Source organism: Arachis hypogaea, chromosome 10 (genome assembly GCF_003086295.3).
Source record: "Arachis hypogaea cultivar Tifrunner chromosome 10, arahy.Tifrunner.gnm2.J5K5, whole genome shotgun sequence".
In the NCBI taxonomy this organism is placed as follows: domain Eukaryota; kingdom Viridiplantae; phylum Streptophyta; class Magnoliopsida; order Fabales; family Fabaceae; genus Arachis; species Arachis hypogaea.
In genome coordinates, this window is record NC_092045.1 from 85,661,426 (window position 1) to 85,679,849 (window position 18,424).

Consider the following 18,424-nt stretch of genomic DNA (forward strand, 5'->3'; position numbering starts at 1 on the left):
GTCGATTTGGCTAATAAGGTGGAGTAATTGCAATAATTTATTGCAACTTGGCACCTTTCAGGCTCTAATGTTATAAGGTTTCTAAAGGATTTAAGTTTGAGGATAAAACAAAATTTAAAGTTGCAGATTTCAAGAAGAATCTTATAGATTGACATAAAAAGAGTTCTTTTAATCCTATCTTTAATTCTTTTTTATAGTCGGTGATGGAAGAATTTGTTGAGTATGATGTAGATGAAAATATGTGCTTGGATGAACCAAATGTGCAATAGTTTTTAAAGGAGTCCTTGGGATGTGCAATTTGAAAAACAAGAGAGAAAATAAAAGAATTTAAGAGAAGAAGAAACTAAGAAAGAGAGTGAGTGTTTGAGTGAAAAGAATCAATGTTCGAGTGATAGGAAGAGTTTTCAGAAACAAGAAGATAATAGTGAGAGAGAGGAGTCAATGAAAGAAAAAGAAAGTGAGAGCAATAAACACACTTGTAAAAGAGGTTTAGAAAGTTCTAGCTTAAACAAGAGTGCATTAGTATTATTAAATTCCAAAGAGTCTTTAATTTCTCATATATCAAACTATGAATTGTCTAGTATTTTTATGTCAACTTTTCAAGATTTTGCAGATTCACTGGTAAATTATGGATGCATTAATAGGATAAAAAGAAAGAAAGAAAATTAATTTCAAATTTTGGTGAGCAATTATATGAAACATGTCTCATGTTTTCAACATATCATAAGGTGTTGTAGGTTTTGCATTTGATAATTTAAGAGATCTTGAACAAAAGATATGCAAAGTGGACTAAGTTGTTAGATTATTTTTTATGTCATAAAACAAGGTAACGAGAATATGATTGCTAATGAATTGTCCATAAGATATGATTTAATGACAACTCTTACTCCTAAATTCTTAGTATTTGATTATATGAAGTATTTTTATGCAACTAAATCTATTTTTGTTCTATATCTGTTACTTGTGAGAATATTGATTTCAAATGCCATAGTGGAATGATAAACCACTATTTTATGTTTTATATTGTGTTTAATTGAGTGGTTTTTATCAAATTCTTGCCCACTTATTCATATGATTTGCATGATTTTACAATTTCTTCCTAGTTTAGTTCTATGATTGAAAACTTGCTTCCTAGAGATCTTTTAATTACGTATTTTAATTCTCCTTTATACCATTCGATGCCGTGATCCGTGTGTTAAGTGTTTCAGACTTCATAGGGCAGGAATGGCTTAGAGAATGGAGAGGAAGCTTGCAAAAAGGGAAGGAGTACAAGAAATAAAAGAGACAACCAGCGAACAGCGACGCGCACGCATGGCTCACACATCCGCGCGATTTGGACAAAATCACAGCGACGCGTACGCATGCTTGACGCGTACTCGTGGATTGGAGTTCCCGTAAACAACGTGAGCGCGTGCCTGACACGCACGCGTGGAGAGGAAAGTCGTCAAACGACGCGTATGCGTGACATGCGCGATCTGCAAAAAATTCAGGAAATACTGGGGACAATTTTGGGCCGCGTTTTGACCCAGTTTTAGGCCCAGAAGTACAGAATAAAGCCAGGGAACATGCAGAGACTCAAGGGAATTCAGAAATTCACAATTTTGGATTTTTAGATGTAGTCTTTTAAGAGAGAGGTTCTCTCCTCTCTCTTAGGTTTCAGGATTAGGATTTCTTTTAGTCATTAGGATTGTTTCTTTATACCAGGTTCAATATTCCTTTATTTTGACTTCTCTTCTACTTTTAGATACTTTAATGCTTTTATTTATTAATGATTTATGTTGCCAAATTGGTTTATGAACTTCTCCATGTTATATTTGATATCTTTATTAATTTAATTTGAGGTATTTCATATTTATGACTTTAATTTAGCTTTTTACACTCTTAGCTTTAGTTGAGTATTTAGTAACACTTGAGTTACCAAACTCAGCTGTTGATTGAAATTGGAATTCTTTGCTGATTAATTTGTACTCCAATAACTCTAGTCTTTCCATAAGAGTTGACTATGACTTGAGGATCAAATTAATTAGTCCGCTTGACTTTCCTTTATTTATTAAGGGCAAACTAAAGTGAGAGCAGAGTCCAATTCTCATCACACCTGATAAGGATAACTAGGATAGGACTTCAATTTCTCATACCTTGCCAAGAGATTTATTAGTTATTAATTTAATTTCTTGCAATTTACTTTTCTTGTTCAACCTATTTAAAAACACCAAAAATATACTTTTTCCATAACCAATAATAAATCATACTTCCCTACAATTCCTTGAGAAGACGACCCGAGGTTTGAATACTTCGGTTATTTATTTTTGGGGTTTGCTTAAGTGACAAACAAAACTTTTATACGAAAGGATTTTCTGTTGGTTTAGAAACTATACTTACAACGCGATTATATTTGTGAATTTCTTTACCGATAGAAATCAGTTCGTCAAAATGGCACCGTTGCCGGGAAATTGCAAACGTGTGCCTTATTATTGGTTATTGTAAATATTTTCTTTTTTTTATTAATTTGTGTTTTTATTTTCTCTCACTACTATGAACTCTCACCCATTTGGCTATGAGTCTGGTTACAATTATGTTGCAGAAAGAGGAGATTACAATGGGAACATGCATCAAGGTTGGAACAATCAAAGATGGGAGGAGCCATAAAGATTTGATCAACCCTCATGACAAGAACCACTTCCAATGGACTATCAACAACCATTCTGTGATGCATATCAAGGCAATGGCTATGGTGAGCACTCTTTTGATTATCAACAACCACCACCATATGCCTATGAATCCCCCCTCAACATGACTTTGGACCACCATACTCACAAGTCCCTTTCCACCATTCACCTCCATATGACCCTAACCCTCAACCACCATACCAACCACCTTATGAGCCATATGAACCATATATAGAACCACTCCAATTCTAACCCAATTACTCCCAAGAACCACCACCTCAATATTCACCATCTTCATATCCATCAATCCAAGAGCACTATGATCCTACTTATGATAGCCGAGCGCAACAAGAATCAAGGGATCGTCTCAAGGAAACAGTGGAAAAACTTCATGCAACCCTTCAACAACTAGATCAAGCGATAAATCAATTACGTTCCTGATGTTTGGACATTCAAGGAACCCCCATGGCTTCATGTAGAGACTCTACTGAAGAACGTGGCATGAAGCAGAAGTTAGAAACTCCGGTGGACAGTGAGCAACACGATTTTGTATTGGAACAATCGGAAGAAGCTACACCTGCCATTGAAGAGGAAGAAGTGGTTGAAGACTTAGGAGATGCAGAACCTCCATGGGAAACTCAAGTCATAGAGCCTCCTTCTAAGGCGTTTGTAATTGATGTTGAGGAGGGTGTACAACCTCCAAAGCATATCATGGTTGAAGACTTTGAAGGGGACGATCAAGAGATGGATTCAATCATTAATGAATTCTTATCTACATTTGAATCCTCTCCCATTGGACTTGACATGGAGATTAAAGAAGAAGAAGCACAACCTCCCATGTCCTTGGTGAACAATGAAGAAAAAATTGAATCGGAAGAAGCTACCAAGAGGAAGAGGTTGAAATTGAAGAAGCTTGCAAAGAGGTGAAAGTTATCAGAGAAGAGCACAAGGGAGTAGAGCTTGCAAATTCATTAGAAATACCTCTCCCAAGGCCATTACCGTCCAACACAACGTTCAAGTGGGTAAAATTCTTATCCTTGACCTTTACCTTCCCACTTGAATATGGGCTACTGGAGACGGATGGTCAACTTAGAACTCTTTGTGGCATTAAAAGTAAGAGGAAGATGGTTAGTGGTGGGCAACACAATCCTAGGTTCATTATGGTTGAAAGCTCAAAGTTTAAATGCAAAAGTTGGTGTAGAACTCAATTGAATGGGTCTAGGAAGATGTTTGGGTGCTTACGTGAGAATTCTAAAGCTGAACCACCCGAATGGAATCATGATAATCAACTTGAAGACGAGTGTAGAAACAAGATTTGGGATTCGAAAATATATGAGGATCAATTTTGGGAGCTCAAAGCTTGTAAAAAACTCCATCAAAGCTTGAGGAATTTACGTGGTATTGATAGAGCTTATTGGAAGTCCAAGTATTGGTGAAAGTTTCAAGACGAGTTCAAGCACAAGCCGCCATGACAAGGAGCTCACCAAATGTCCAACTTAAGGACTTTAACTAAAAGTGCTAGGTGAGAGACGACCCACCATGGTATGATCGTTCTTTTTCAGTTTAGTTTTATTTTGTTTTGTTTTATTCTTAGTTTTATTTCATTCTATTTTTCTTAGTGTTCATCCATAATGTCTGCATCAGCATCTGTATTTTGCATTCTGCATACTGCATATTAAAAAAAAGGGCGATCGACGCGCAAGCGTCTACGATGCGCACGCGTCATGTGTCTATGCGCCATTGAACAGAAAGTTACGTGAGAGACGCGCGGGAGTGGTGCGTGGTGCACAAACCATACCAAGCATTCGCGTACCTCACGCGTACGCGTACCCTGCGAAAAATTCAAACCACGCGTACACACCATTGACGCGTACGTGTGCCTATGTAAAATCGGCGTAAATGATGTTTGGCCAGAAAATTGTGTTGGTGTGGGGCTAGAACTGTGCTGGGAGCACAAGCCCCATCACGCGTACGCCTCCCTGACGCGTGCGCGTCACTTTTCCACAATGGCCATCCACGCGTACACATCCTCGACACGTACGCGTCACTTGAACTTTATGCGATCCACGCGTACGCGTGCTGTACGCGTACGCGTTGCATGCGACGCATGATTGAACCATCTCAGCGCCTGATTATCTTTCCCCCAATCCTAATTCTTTTTCATTCATACTTCTTTCATTCTTCTTTCTTTCTTTTCTTCTCCCCCTCTACTCTTTTATCCTTTTAATTTGCTACATTTATTTATGGTTTCACTATTTTGGTTTCTTTTCTTCTTTTATTTTCATGCATTCTTATGTTGGTGTTAGAATTCTATTTTGGTCATACCTTACTATACTTGAGCTTGTGGATTTTTCTGAGGAGTGATTTGACAATTGCACTTAATTTTGGCACTCATATACATTTGGATTATATTATTTTCATTCCTATTTTCACATTGCACACCAAGTGTTTGTGAAAAAGCCCATATGACATTTTGAATCATATTTTGTTTTACTCATCTACTTTCATGCCTCTTTTTCACAACACTTGGATGCCACATGTATTTAGGATTATCATTCACAATTGTCATCATTACACATGCTCTTTCAATTGGCACATTTAATACTTGATGCTTGAGCTATGCTTCTCATGCCTATTTCTGCATGCCATAAATACTCCTGCATCTCATTATTATGAATTGCCTTTTTGCTCCTAATTGTTATCTTACCTACATGATGTAGCTACCATGTATTTAAAGCTATTATTCTCTCTTTGGAATTCATTATCACTTGGAATCTCTTTCTCCCGGTTCTTTCGTTCTCTATATTTAATATTCTTCCTTTTCTTTCTTCTTTAGACATGGGTACCCAGAAAGGAAAAGAGAAGGCCACTGACAAGACACCGGCACAGAAAGGAACCAAGAGACCTCCAGCTAAGGCACCTCCATCTACAAGCGTCAGTTGGAGCCACCCATCCACCTATACATCTCAGCATGCACCGAGGACAGTGCAATCTTTAAGTGTGGGGAGTGGGTTAGTACCTTCCTGTCTCAACACCAATGTTTAAATTTTCTTTGTTAAATTAGTTGTTGCATTTGCATGTTTGATTGTATATTTTCTTGATTTTGTGCATATTTTACCTCTTGGTTGAAGTAACATTTTCTTTTTCAAGAAAAATTTTATAGCATTTCACTAATTTGAATAAAAATTTTTATTGAACTTGTTTGAAGAAATATTATTTTGGAACATGGTTTAGAGCTCGAACACATAAAACCTGTGAGATTTTGAGCCTACTTGATTGGTTGCATTTTATCAACCAATATTTTATTTTTTGTGTGTTTTTCTCTCTAAAATTGTGATCTTTGTTTTGCTTAATTCTATATATCCATTATTTGATGTATGCATACACTTACATGATTGAGGCCTTGTTTCACTGAGCTTACATACCCATATGGCCTTACCTTTCATTATCCTTTGCAAACCAAAGTTGAGCCTATTTTACCCCTTTGTTCTTTATTTTAGCACATCATTAACTCTAAGCGAAAAACAATAATGTCCCTAATTTGAATCCTTGGTTAGCTTAGACTAGTGAGAGTGCTCACGAATTAAGTGTGGGAAAAAGTGGGTTTGGAAACGTTTGGTTTAAGAATTGGGTGTTGTATATCTTTATGAAAATGTGAAAGAAATATTTAGGACATGTTCATGCATTCAATAATTTAATCATATGCATTGAGAAAATTAGAAAAAAATAAAAAAAAAATAAAAAAAGGAGAAAAAAAGAGCAAATAATAAAAATGGGACAAAATGCCCCAAAGTAAATGGTGAAAGCAATGCATATGAGTTGTACTCAAACTCGGATGCATGAATATGTGGAAAACATGGTTAATGGATAGTTAGACTTTATATTATGATTACATGGATTGTCCTAAGTTAGGTGAAAAGTTTAAGTTAATTAAGGATTCAGATTTTTGTCCACTTAACTAAAAACAATCCTACCTTGACCCTAACCCCATTACAACCCTTAAAAGACCTCTTGATTTGTGTATTTGTGCATTAAACTTTTGTTGATTGGTAGAAAAAGAGCAAGCATTAGAAAGCAAGGTTAGTAGAGAATTGAGAGAATCAAACCTTAAACATATGAGTGATTAGAGTGTATACACTTCCAGTGAGGGTTCGATGCTCGATTCCTTGTTCCCTGCTTTCATGAGCTATTTTTTTCATGCAAGTTATTTGTACTTTATTTTGTGATTTGAATTAGTGAAATCCAGTTCATATTTGTTCTTGAAATATTTATTTACTTTTTCACCAAGTAGGTAGAATCATTTTAGCATGTAGTTGCATTCACATTCATAGGTTGCATTGCATGAGTCTTGCTTTTCCTACTCATTTATTTTATCTCCTTAAGCTAAGCATGAGGATATGCTAATATTTAAGTGTGGGGAGGTTGATAAACCACTATTTTATGGTTTATATTATGTTTAATTGAGTGATTTTTATCAAATTCTTGCCCACTTATTCATATGATTTGCATGATTTTACAATTCCTTCCTAGTTTAGTTCTATGATTGAAAACTTGCTTCCTGGAGATCTTTTAATTAAGTATTTTAATTCTCCTTTATACCATTCGATGCCGTGATCCGTGTGTTAAGTGTTTCAGGCTTCATAGGGTATGAATGGCTTAGAGAATGGAGAGGAAGCTTGTAAAAAGGGAAGGAGCACAAGAAATAAAGGAGACAAGCAGCGAACAGCGACGCGCACGCATGGCTCACGCATCTGCGCGATTTGGATAAAATCACAACGACGCGTACGCATGCATGACATGTACGTGTGGATTGGAGTTCGCACAAACGACGCGAGCGCGTGCCTGACGCGCACGCCTGGAGAGGAAAGTCGTCAAACGACGCGTACACGTGACTGACGCGTACGCGTGACTGACGCGATCTACAGAAAATTCAGGAAACACTAGGGACGATTTTGGGCCGCGTTTTGACCCAATTTTTAGCCCAGAAGCACAGAATAAAGCCAGAAAACATGCAGAGACTCAAGGGAATTCAGAAATTCACAATTTTGGGTTTTTAGATGTAGTTTTTAGAGAGAGGTTCTCTCCTCTCTCTTAGGTTTTAGGATTAGGATTTCTTTTAGTCATTAGGATTGTTTCTTCATACCAGGTTCAATATTCCTTTATTTTGACTTCTCTTCTACTTTTAGATACTTTAATGCTTTTATTTATTAATAATTTATGTTGCCAAATTGGCTTATAAACTTCTCCATGTTATATTTGATATCTTTATTAATTCAATTTGAGGTATTTCATATTTATGATTTTAATTTAGCTTTTTACACTCTTAGCTTTAGTGGAGTAATTAGTAACACTTGAGTTATCAAACTCAGCTGTTGATTGAAATTGGAATTCTTTGCTTATTAATTTGTACTCCAATAACTCTAGTCTTTCCATAGGAGTTGTCTAGGACTTGAGGATCAAATTAACTAGTTCGCTTGACTTTCCTTTATTTAGTAAGGGCTAACTAAAGTGGGAGCAGAGTCCAATTCTCATCACACCTGATAAGGTTAACTAGGATAGGACTTCAATTTCTCATACATTGCCAAGAGATTTTATTAGTTATTAATTTAATTTCTTGCAATTTACTTTTCTTGTTCAACCTATTTAAAAACCCCAAAAAGATACTTTTTTCATAACCAATAATAAATCATACTTCCCTGCAATTCCTTGAGAAGACGACTTGAGGTTTGAATACTTCAGTTATTTATTTTTTTGGGTTTGCTTAAGTGACAACCAAAACTTTTGTACGAAAGAATTTTCTGTTGGTTTAGAAACTATACTTACAACGCGATTATATTTGTGAATTTCTTTACCGATAGAAATCAGTTTGTCATGGAATAAAAAGAATCACATATATGTTATTTATATATTTTTGTTGGTCTCATAGACATAAGAGTGTTGATGAAATTTATTCTGATTTTATTGCATATAATAAAATTGAATCTTAATTTTTTTTTTTTGAATATGTTGTGCATTCCTTTACTTATTCCTACTCATATATGAATTGATATTCCTATGAATTTTCTACTTGATCTTCTTAGAGTTAGAAAATGTAAATATATCATTATTTTTTCTGTAGATAGATTTCTTGTGGTGATATTTCTAATTGCAAGTCAAAATATTAAAGATTTCACACATATTGCTGAGTTGTTTTCGAAGAGTTTGTGCTAACTTATGCTAGTTGTTTGGATGAGTATATCTTGCATGTTAAGAGTGTTTTGGATATTCTGTGCGAGACATTGAACTTTCTTATAACTCTAATATTTATAACTCTGTTGGTTGTTATCCTTGTAAATCTCTGAATGTCTTTAAGTCTTTGACTATTTTTGAATTATTATTTTTTTCCTTGAATAATAATAATGTTACTTTAGATGGTGAAAATAAGGTTGATAAGATTGAACTTGGACACATGAGGGATAAAGTCACTATTCAATGAATAAAGAAGAGTCATCAAACTATGGTATTTAAACTCGAAGATTGGGTTTGGATTTCTTGGAGGGAAGAAGAACTTCTTATTTAGAGAAAAATAGCACTTGTTGTTAGAGAAGATGGTCCATTCCAAGTGTTGGAGATTATTAAGGACAATTCCAACAAAAATAATGTTCTTTGTAGATATTATGATCCAATTGTATTTAGTGTATCTAATTTTTCTCATTTTGATATATATGCATATTCGAAGAAGAATTTTTTTGAAAAGGGAGAAAATGATATGTGCTCAAGAGGGTATTTTTGACATTTGAAAGCTAAAGAACAAAATGGTAATATTGTCATGTTCAAAGATCTGAACACTGGAAGAATTATACCATGCCAATCTTAAACATCAAGAAGACCAAGAGTTTGTCTAAAAAATAGTAGCGATGCTGAAATGGCGGCTACTCATAAGTCCATTGGACTAAGTTAGGATAACAAAAAGTGCACTAATACATTTCAAGTTTAGTGGAAGTCACAAAATTAATATTTAAATTCGAATTTATTAGGTCTAGTTTGTTTTGTTGTTACGATTTGTTACAAGATTTGATTTAGTTTTGATTTGGTTAGTAGTATTTTTAGGAATTTTAAATTTAAATTAATATGATCTAATTCAACAAGATCAAATATGATTCAGATTAGTTATCATATTTTTTGAGATGTTTTAATTTAAATTAGTATTATATATTTTAATTTTAGAGTCATATCTACGAAGATTTAACCCGCTTTTAAGTTAATCTGTTAAGGGTCTATTTATACACTTTTTATGAGACAATTTATACATTTTTTGATGAATAAATTTTCGTAATTACTTTATGTACGTTTTTCTGTGTGATCAAGTAAGGTGAGTAATTTGCTTACTTGTTGCATGAAGAAATTTGAAAGATCCAACCTAAGATAGTTCTTTAGTGTTAGTTCTTTCGATTAAGCTCTTTGACCTAAGTTGTCAAAAACATATTCTTTAAAAGTTTAGTAGAAAAAGTCCTTCTAATAACAAAGGTTGTTAAGAACAAATTTCTTAGATATCTAGTAGAAAAACTCTTATCTCTCTTTTTATATTTCTGGTGTCTCTCTTATTTCGTCTTTCATATTCATTCGTATTTTTCTTATCAAATCTTCCCCAAAGAAAAAAAAAACAATAGAATAGGAAAAGAATCAAGAACCTCATGACGATCAAGATCCAAGAGCAGTGCCAAGAACAAACGAGAAGAGCTCATGAATGGGCAAAAACTCGACGAGGGCAATGTCAACAGCATAGCCAGTAACAGGAATACATCAACCTAATAATCTCAAGGATGTTAAAGAAAACTAACAACAACATAACAGAATCAAAGAAATCATTGTAAAAATTGAAAAAGAAATTAAAGACAACAGAATAACAACACCAACATAATAGAATCAAGAACATCATCAACAATCCTAAACCATAGTAATGACAACAATAATTGAAGAAGAAAAATCACAGATTAATAATCCTACAACAATTACAGTAAAAAATACCTTCTAGAGCACAAAGATGAGGGAGCACGATAGAAGGCTGGGCGCAGCAGAACTGGAGAAGAGGTGGTCCGGACCGCCGCAGAACTGGAGCTGGTGAGGGTGGTGCACAGCAGAACTAGGAGCAGAGAAGGGTGGAGCGTAACGAAGTTACAGCAACCAAAAGGCTGGAGCCGATGGAACAGAGCCAGCGTGGCGGAACATCGACTGCGCGACAGAAGAACGATGTGAGATGAGTTGCAGTGGGGACGGTGGTTTCGAGTAGTGGCCGAGATAACCGTAATGGGGACGACGGTTTTGAGCAGTTTCAATGGAGACGGTGACACGGCCGTGGCTGGACGGAGCAAGTGATGGATTTTTCTTTTGCTGAGGGAGTTAGGGAGGAGCTCAAGAGAAAGGAGATGTTGCTGCTGAGTAGTGACTAGTGACTGTTGAACTCAGAAGATTAAGGTTACCTTTTATTTACTCTCAAATGTGTTAGATCTTAGTTCGGTTTGATGGAGTAATTTCTAGCTGGTTCAGCAATCCAAAGACAATTTTTAAAAAAGACAATTATACCTTAGTTTTTTACCAGTTTTCGATTCGATATGTCTAACTGATCGATTCAAATCAATTTCAGAACCTTGGATAAGACAATTAGGTCATTTGAAAATATAATTATATGACCAAGACAAATTGGCCTTCCTTCTTATTGTTATTAAGGGAGCAATTCGTCTTAAAAATTTCTAAAGTAATAGGAGTTTGTAAGAAACCAAATGATTACTTTAAAACTCCAATCATATATATGTTTACTCTAATATTATCATATATACAAAAATATTTTATTGAGCATAAAATTTGTACAGACACGTAATTTTTTACATGATGAGTAACATAGAATGGATTTTTTTCATATAAGATTTTTTTAATATTGAGCCAACATCAAATTTTAAATCATATGTAATTATTAAAAATTCATAAAGCTTAAGTATGAATAAGTCTGAAGGGTACATTTAAAAAAAATCAATTACCTATTTGTTTGACATTAATAAACCCATAAATGATTGAAATAAATTCGTATATTATTGTTAAGCTAGCTTTATTGTAAATAATAATCATGTTTGAAATATTCAATTATGGCCCCTAAATGCAAGATGGTAACTCCACGTAACTATAACATGTTGATGATTGAAAGCAGGGAATACATGAGAAATAGCAAGCAACTAGCTACAAGATCAAGCCTTCCTTTGTACCCTCTTAAGATGGAAAATCTCAGAGTAACGACCCTTTTTTTTCTTTTCTTTAGCGCCCTTCTCATTCTTCAGGTGAATGCAAAGGATGATGTTCAAAATCAACCACAAGAAAATCCATCATCTCTTTCAAAGATACTCACTGATACAATTTCTCTGCTAAAAACATCGCAAGAAACTTCATGGGAGAAGATCAAAACCGTCATCCATGAAATGCGAAAGCAATTTTCCCCTTCGAGTTTGGAGTGAGTTTAAAGATCCTTAAAACACCCTTTTCAATTTGATTGAATGTTTAATTTTTTATGAGTATTGTTTCTTGATTTCAGGGGTGTGGGTGAGACAGAAACTGAACTTAGCACTGGTGGTGTCAAAGGAACCATTAACGATGCAATCACCAAGAATTTGGAGAAGAGCAAAGAGACAGTTGTTGAATCTGCCAAATCTGCTGCAAATGTTGCCAAAGAAGCTGTTCACAACACTGGAGAAAAAGACTCTGATGCAGAACTTTGATTAAAATCTTGGAATTATTTCTGCATTTAATTTTGAATTTAATCAAAATTATTAGTCTTCTGAAGGCTGAAGCACACTCCATAATTGTATACACAAATTTATTGTGAAATTTTGTTTCCCCAACAATTCATCCTTTGCTCCCAATACGTATCTGTGTATCACAAGAATCATCGGTTTTTTTTCAAGAACAAGCAAAATGCCAGAGAATTCCGTTTTATGGTAGGGATTCCGTCATGATGAAGGAAAATTAATACATAGATATATAAAATATGAATTTCATGACCAGAACAAAAATTAATTAAACAATTATTCATGAAAGTATACTAAAATGGTATATAAGGGTAGCTCTTCTATGATCTATGTACCACAAAGTATATACATATTACAAAGGTGCATCACAACTCACAAGAAACAGTAACCATTACCAAATGCCGCTGGATTCACCTACAACTTCTGGCACCAATAATTTAAATTGAGACATTCATAATGGCACGATAACTAATGAGTGCTAGAACATCCAGTAGCACAACTGAACACGAATTCTGTTATGCGGTTTAAAAATTCCAAGGCTGAGTGAAACCTGCTTCAAAATTAGTAATAAATCTAGGAAGGTGTAGGATCCAGCATCCAAGTACAGGAGCTCAACTCATGCAATATCTTGAATATGGAAGTCAATTCCAAAACAAAACTCCATTTATCTGATTAATCTATAACTTGCACAATAACTTCATCTTTGTACTTGGCATAATCAAGTTTCCCTGGTTGCTTCTGTTGTGTGAAAATTAATGTGCTTTTTTCTGGAATTCTATTGATCATGAGAAATATCCATGCTGAACGGGCAAGGATTCCTCATATTGAGCCACAACTATCTCCTCCACTACAATCCAGCCCTTGCTATCCAGATTTGCTTGCTCGATCTGCTCATGGCAACTCTGAGAATATAAAAAAGATAAGGAAGATAAAAATGCTATTACATTACAGGCACAGAATGATAAGTTCAATGGACAAGAAATTCTGTAAAGACACTTGAGAGATACAGAAGGCATACCAATGAGTAACATATGTATAATCACATTAATTGACACACAACGAGGAGATGCTAATGGAGACTGGAAAATATGGATATTTAAAGGAAGAAGTAAAGCAAGTACGGCTAACATGAAGTGGTAACTAGCATCGACAAGCACAAGTTCAGGAGAACGAGTGCATTTTACAATAGAAAGTATGTATGGATCACCATTGAGCCATTTCTATATTGTCAAACTAAAAGGGACACAGAAAATGTGTCATATAGATCAAGTGGCAAGGGCAGAATACCAACCTCAGAACAAGTAAAAGCAATAAGGGTCATCCATTCCCAGTTTTCAATCATCTGTCTTTGCTCACCCTCAAGTGTTTCCTGAAGGAAATATAGTAATGGAGGCATAAGCTGCATCTCAAATTGCCTCGGTCTGCCACAGTGCCCACAACTACCAGGGTCTATTTCCGCAGCTGCAGCTAAAAGTGGCTTCCCACCATATGAGTATCTATACGGTTACAGAAGAATAGTAAGCATGAAACCAAATTATATGACAAGCACGAGGCAAGTGCAATTCAACTCTTTCCTCCACTATAAACATACCTGAAACACTGTTCAGGATAAGAATCCAGTCGTTTCTTGAACTTGAGGTATGTCCTATCAGCAGTCAGAGCTTTATCATATTCATATTGTTCCTTGTCCCAAGTTTCTTCTGTTTGTGAATGATACTCAGCATCATTTCCATTCTCCTTAATAGAAAGAGATGAATAGCTAGAACACACAGAATTAAGATCTTTTGAAGGTGGTTCTTCCTGTGTGTATATATAAAAGCAAGGCATCACTGCAAATAACCAACACACCAAACAATTATAACTATTTCAACACGAAATTTAGTAGGCTTGAGGTCATAAGAGTATCAGGCGTGGTAATTCAACCAACAGGGTGACCATTGTTTTAGCCCAAACAAAAGACTTTCCCACATTTGTATTTTCATGCTGCGGGTTTGATTCACACAATATAAGCAAGAGAGGATCAAACAAGGCATCACATCATTTGGTTCAAATAGTAATTTTTACATGCTATAGAAAGGAGCAAGTTTTGATCACAGTAAAAACTTTTGAAGTTTTCAATCCATTGAACAAATTGGAAACTTGCAAAACTTTTCTGTTCAATCCTTGACACAAGGACAGGGCACTTATCAGTTACACGCATGAAAGATGATTTTTGTTTTTTATTACCTGGCGTATCAGCATCAAGGGGGACAGCTGCTGGAGGCTTGTGATTTTGGCTTCCGGGTGTTTTCTTCTTATTCTTCTTCTTCTTCTTCTTGGTTTTAAGGTTACTGGGAGTAGCAAAAGTGGTAGCTGCAAAGAGTGCCTTCCCCAGTTCTTGGACATCCACTTCGTCTTCACTGTCATCATCATTCGACAAAGCAGCAGCAGCAGATGGTTCATCCGGTACATCAGCTAGCAGAGAATTGTCCTCTGCATCGTGAATATTCTGAAGTCGAAGAACTCGCCAGCTGCCAAAGACCACAACTCAAGTAAAGCGTAATAACAAGAGGAGTAATGCCAGGGAACCAACTTTTTTCGGCCAACATCAGCCAATTTTTTAAAATTATTTTGTTTACCTTAAATTCTTTTGCCCTAAATCATTAACTCTTAATCTTAAATTCTAACCTATAAACCTAAACCCTAAAGTTGGCTCATTCGAAGGAAAATAAGAACAGAAAGAGAGAAAGGGAGGAACCTGTGGCATTTGGGAGTAAGGCAACCGAAAAGGAAAAGAAGGCGTTGTTGAAGGCTGCGATTTGGTTTTGAAAGGGGAGCATAGACTTGTGCGATAAGGCACAGTTTAGTGCCGCAGTTGCCGCAGTGAAGCAAGTTAGCGTCTACTGCGTGGTTGGGAAGGGGCCAATCCTGTTTAATGATAGAGGAAGCGAATCAAGCAACTATAACTGAAACTAAAATTGAATGAGAAAGGTTTGTTACACATACAGGGAGACCTCCAACTTTGGTGGTGTAAGGATCGGCAGGTTCACGATTGTTGTGAGCCCATGGCCCAGGCATTCCCAGCATCGTCACTTTCGCCATTCTTCAATTGTCACTTGTCCCTGGACTCCCTGCTCATCTCATAATAGGGTTTTGGGTTTGCTTCCACCTAAAACGACTAAAACGACGACGTAACACTCACAATCTCATACAATTTGCTGCCGCTTGTCACGGCCTTGGACACACTCCAACGCTACCGTGCCGGCACTCGGACTTACTCAACCTCTTGAGCTAAGACCAAGTCAGCCTAACCCTCAATACTTAACAAGAAAGCTAAGAACACAAGAGAATACAAGAGAAAGGAAGCTTTGGTGGAAAGAACACTTTATTGCTCAAGTGTTTGTTACAAATGATTCACACACACCCACACTAATTCTTACCTCCTATTTATAGCCATCCACCTCCTCAATGGATGGTTAGGATTAAATCTAATCAATGGTCTAGATTAATCATCTAGAACCTTCTTTATAAATATCTATCCTACTACTACTTTCATACCACTCTTTATACTTCTATATACATCTATACTCTTCTAGAATACTCTATGACCTTCCAGAGTCTTCTAGAACCTTCTAGAGTATTCTGGAACCTTCTAGGACATTCTAGAACGTTTCGAAACCATCTAGAGTATTCTCAAACACTCCAGAAAACTATACAAACACTGTTAAATCTAACCTTCTAAAAATTTACCGTGACATTCTCCCCCACCTAATGCGCAGACGTCCTCGTCGCGTTCTGTTCATGATAGCGTTCTAGGTGTTCTTGGAATTGCCACAGATCTTCACGAGCTTCCCAACTAGCTTCAGTTATCGGAAGTCCTTTCCACTTGATCAAGTATTGGATACTTGGTGGTACTCCTCTTCGTCGCACGACGCGATTAGCTAAGATATCTTCGATTTCTTTATCAAAGGATCTAATCACCACAGGCGGAGCACGACTCGAGTCACCTCTACTCGGTTCATCTTGGTCTTCATGATATGGTTTAAGCATACTCACATGGAAGACCGGGTGGATCTTCATAGAGGGAGGGAGTTGTACTTTGTAAGCAACCTCCCCAACACGTCCAATGATCTCAAATGGCCCTTCGTATTTGTGAATTAAGCCCTTATGAACCTTGCGAAAGGCTTTGAATTGTTGTGGAAGAAGTTTAATCATTACCTTGTCTCCCACTTGATAGCTTGCATGCTTCCTCTTCTTATCAGCCCATTTCTTTATCCTCTTTGCAGCTTTGTCAAGGTAAGAACGAGTGACATCTGCTTGTTCTTCCCAAGACTTAATCATATGATAAGCTCCAGGGTTCTTCCCTGTAGACTCACTCCTTTGCAAATTATATGAGAACTGAGCAATGTCGAGGAGTTTTGTCCAATCTTTCTGATTAGCGCTTACAAAATGCCTCAAGTAACACTCGAGTAAGGCATTCACTCTCTCAGTCTGCCCATCGGTTTGAGGATGGAAGCTTGTTGAAAAATGAAGCTCCGACCCAAGGAGTTTGAACAGCTCTGTCCATAGTCGTCCTGTGAAGCGTGGATCTCGATCACTAATGATGCTCTTAGGCAATCCCCAATATTTCACCACATTCTTGAAGAATAGTCGTGCTGCCTCCTCTGCAGTGTAGTCAGTAGGGGCGGGTATAAAGGTAGCATACTTCGAAAATCGATCAACTACCACAAGAATAGATCCAAACCCCTCGTACTTCGGTAAGGCAGAGATGAAATCTAGAGATACACTTTCCCACGGTCGCTCTGATGGAGGCAGAAGTTCCGACAACCCGCTTGGTGTCTTGTTTTCAATCTTATCTTGTTGGCACACAAGACAAGTCTTCACATAGCTCTCCACTTCATCTCTCATTTGAGGCCAATAATAAGAAGATTCAATGAGTGCTAAGGTCCTTCACTGACCTTGGTGACCAGCCCACTTGGTGTCATGGCATTCTCTTACCAACTTCCTTCTCAGATTTTTCCACTTAGGAATGTATAGTCTTCTCCCTTTTATATAGAGAAGGTCGTTTTCTAACCAAAATCTTTTGGTCTTACCTTCTCTAGTCAACTCCACCAACCTCTTTGTTAATGGATCGTGATGCAACCCTTCCTTGATGGTATGCACAATTTCTCCTTCAACCATAGAAATGGCCGCCAACTCAGCTTTGCGACTCAGCGCATCTTCTACCACATTAGTCTTGCCTGACTTGTATTCAATCTTTTGGTCCACCTTCCTCCCAGGTGGTAGTTGTTTTGGCAACTCGGGAGGCATCACATCCTTATTTTTTTCAGGGACTTCCTTGATTTTAGGGGGAACAACTTCTCCTTTAGACGTTGACTCCTCTTGTAGCAAAGACATCATCTTCCCTTTCTTGAAATCTTTCTTGAGTTGCATGGTCGAGAGCATCGGGATTTCTCCAACTTTTGAGATAGTAGGGACCATGCATGGAGACCCTTTCTCCATGACGCATACTACGTCGTAGTATGGCATAGGTATTATATTTGCTTTCCTTTGCAAATCGAGTCCGATGACTATTTTAAAATCGTCCATGGGTGCTACTGAGAAATCCACAAGGCCCTTCCAAGAACCAAGAGTCATCTCAACCCCTTTTGCTACTCCCTTAAGGGGTTCACCCTTGGTGTTCACGGGTTTGAACCAACCATTCTTTTTGGTGATCTTCAACCCAAGCCTCTTTGCTTCATCAGGCGTGGTGAAGTTGTGTGTAGCACCAGTGTCGATCATAGCCATGACGGGTTTTTCATTGATAAAGGCTTTGACATACATCAAGCCTTTCTTTTCTGCAGTGCTTGCCTCTTTGGTCTTCACAGCATTTATGTGTTGGATAGATCCAACACACTCAGTTACTTGAGTTTGAGCTTCTCGTTCCTCAGCGATAGATGCCAAAGTCCCTAACTTGGGACAATCCTTCATTTGGTGTGGTCCCTTGCACACGAAGCATCCTCCTTT

General features: G+C 36.8%; 2 protein-coding genes across 2 annotated transcripts; one reads left to right on the top strand and one right to left on the bottom strand.

Annotated features, from left to right (window-relative positions):
• The first annotated feature begins 11,749 nt into the window (after positions 1 to 11,749).
• LOC112715840 (uncharacterized) lies at positions 11,750 to 12,532 on the top strand. Its single transcript, XM_025767663.3, has 2 exons — positions 11,750 to 12,144; positions 12,226 to 12,532. The coding sequence occupies exons 1-2, from the start codon at positions 11,786 to 11,788 to the stop codon at positions 12,407 to 12,409; spliced, it is 543 nt and encodes a 180-aa protein (XP_025623448.1). The 5' UTR covers positions 11,750 to 11,785; the 3' UTR covers positions 12,410 to 12,532.
• Positions 12,533 to 12,646: 114 nt separating this feature from the next.
• Positions 12,647 to 15,845, bottom strand: LOC112715839 (uncharacterized). Its single transcript, XM_025767662.2, has 6 exons — positions 15,425 to 15,845; positions 15,177 to 15,346; positions 14,666 to 14,949; positions 14,031 to 14,268; positions 13,731 to 13,935; positions 12,647 to 13,341 (listed from the first exon to the last, which is right to left on the bottom strand). Exons 1-6 carry the CDS (start codon positions 15,518 to 15,520, stop codon positions 13,222 to 13,224), a joined length of 1,113 nt encoding a protein of 370 aa, XP_025623447.1. The 5' UTR covers positions 15,521 to 15,845; the 3' UTR covers positions 12,647 to 13,221.
• Between the last annotated feature and the right edge of the window lie 2,579 nt (positions 15,846 to 18,424).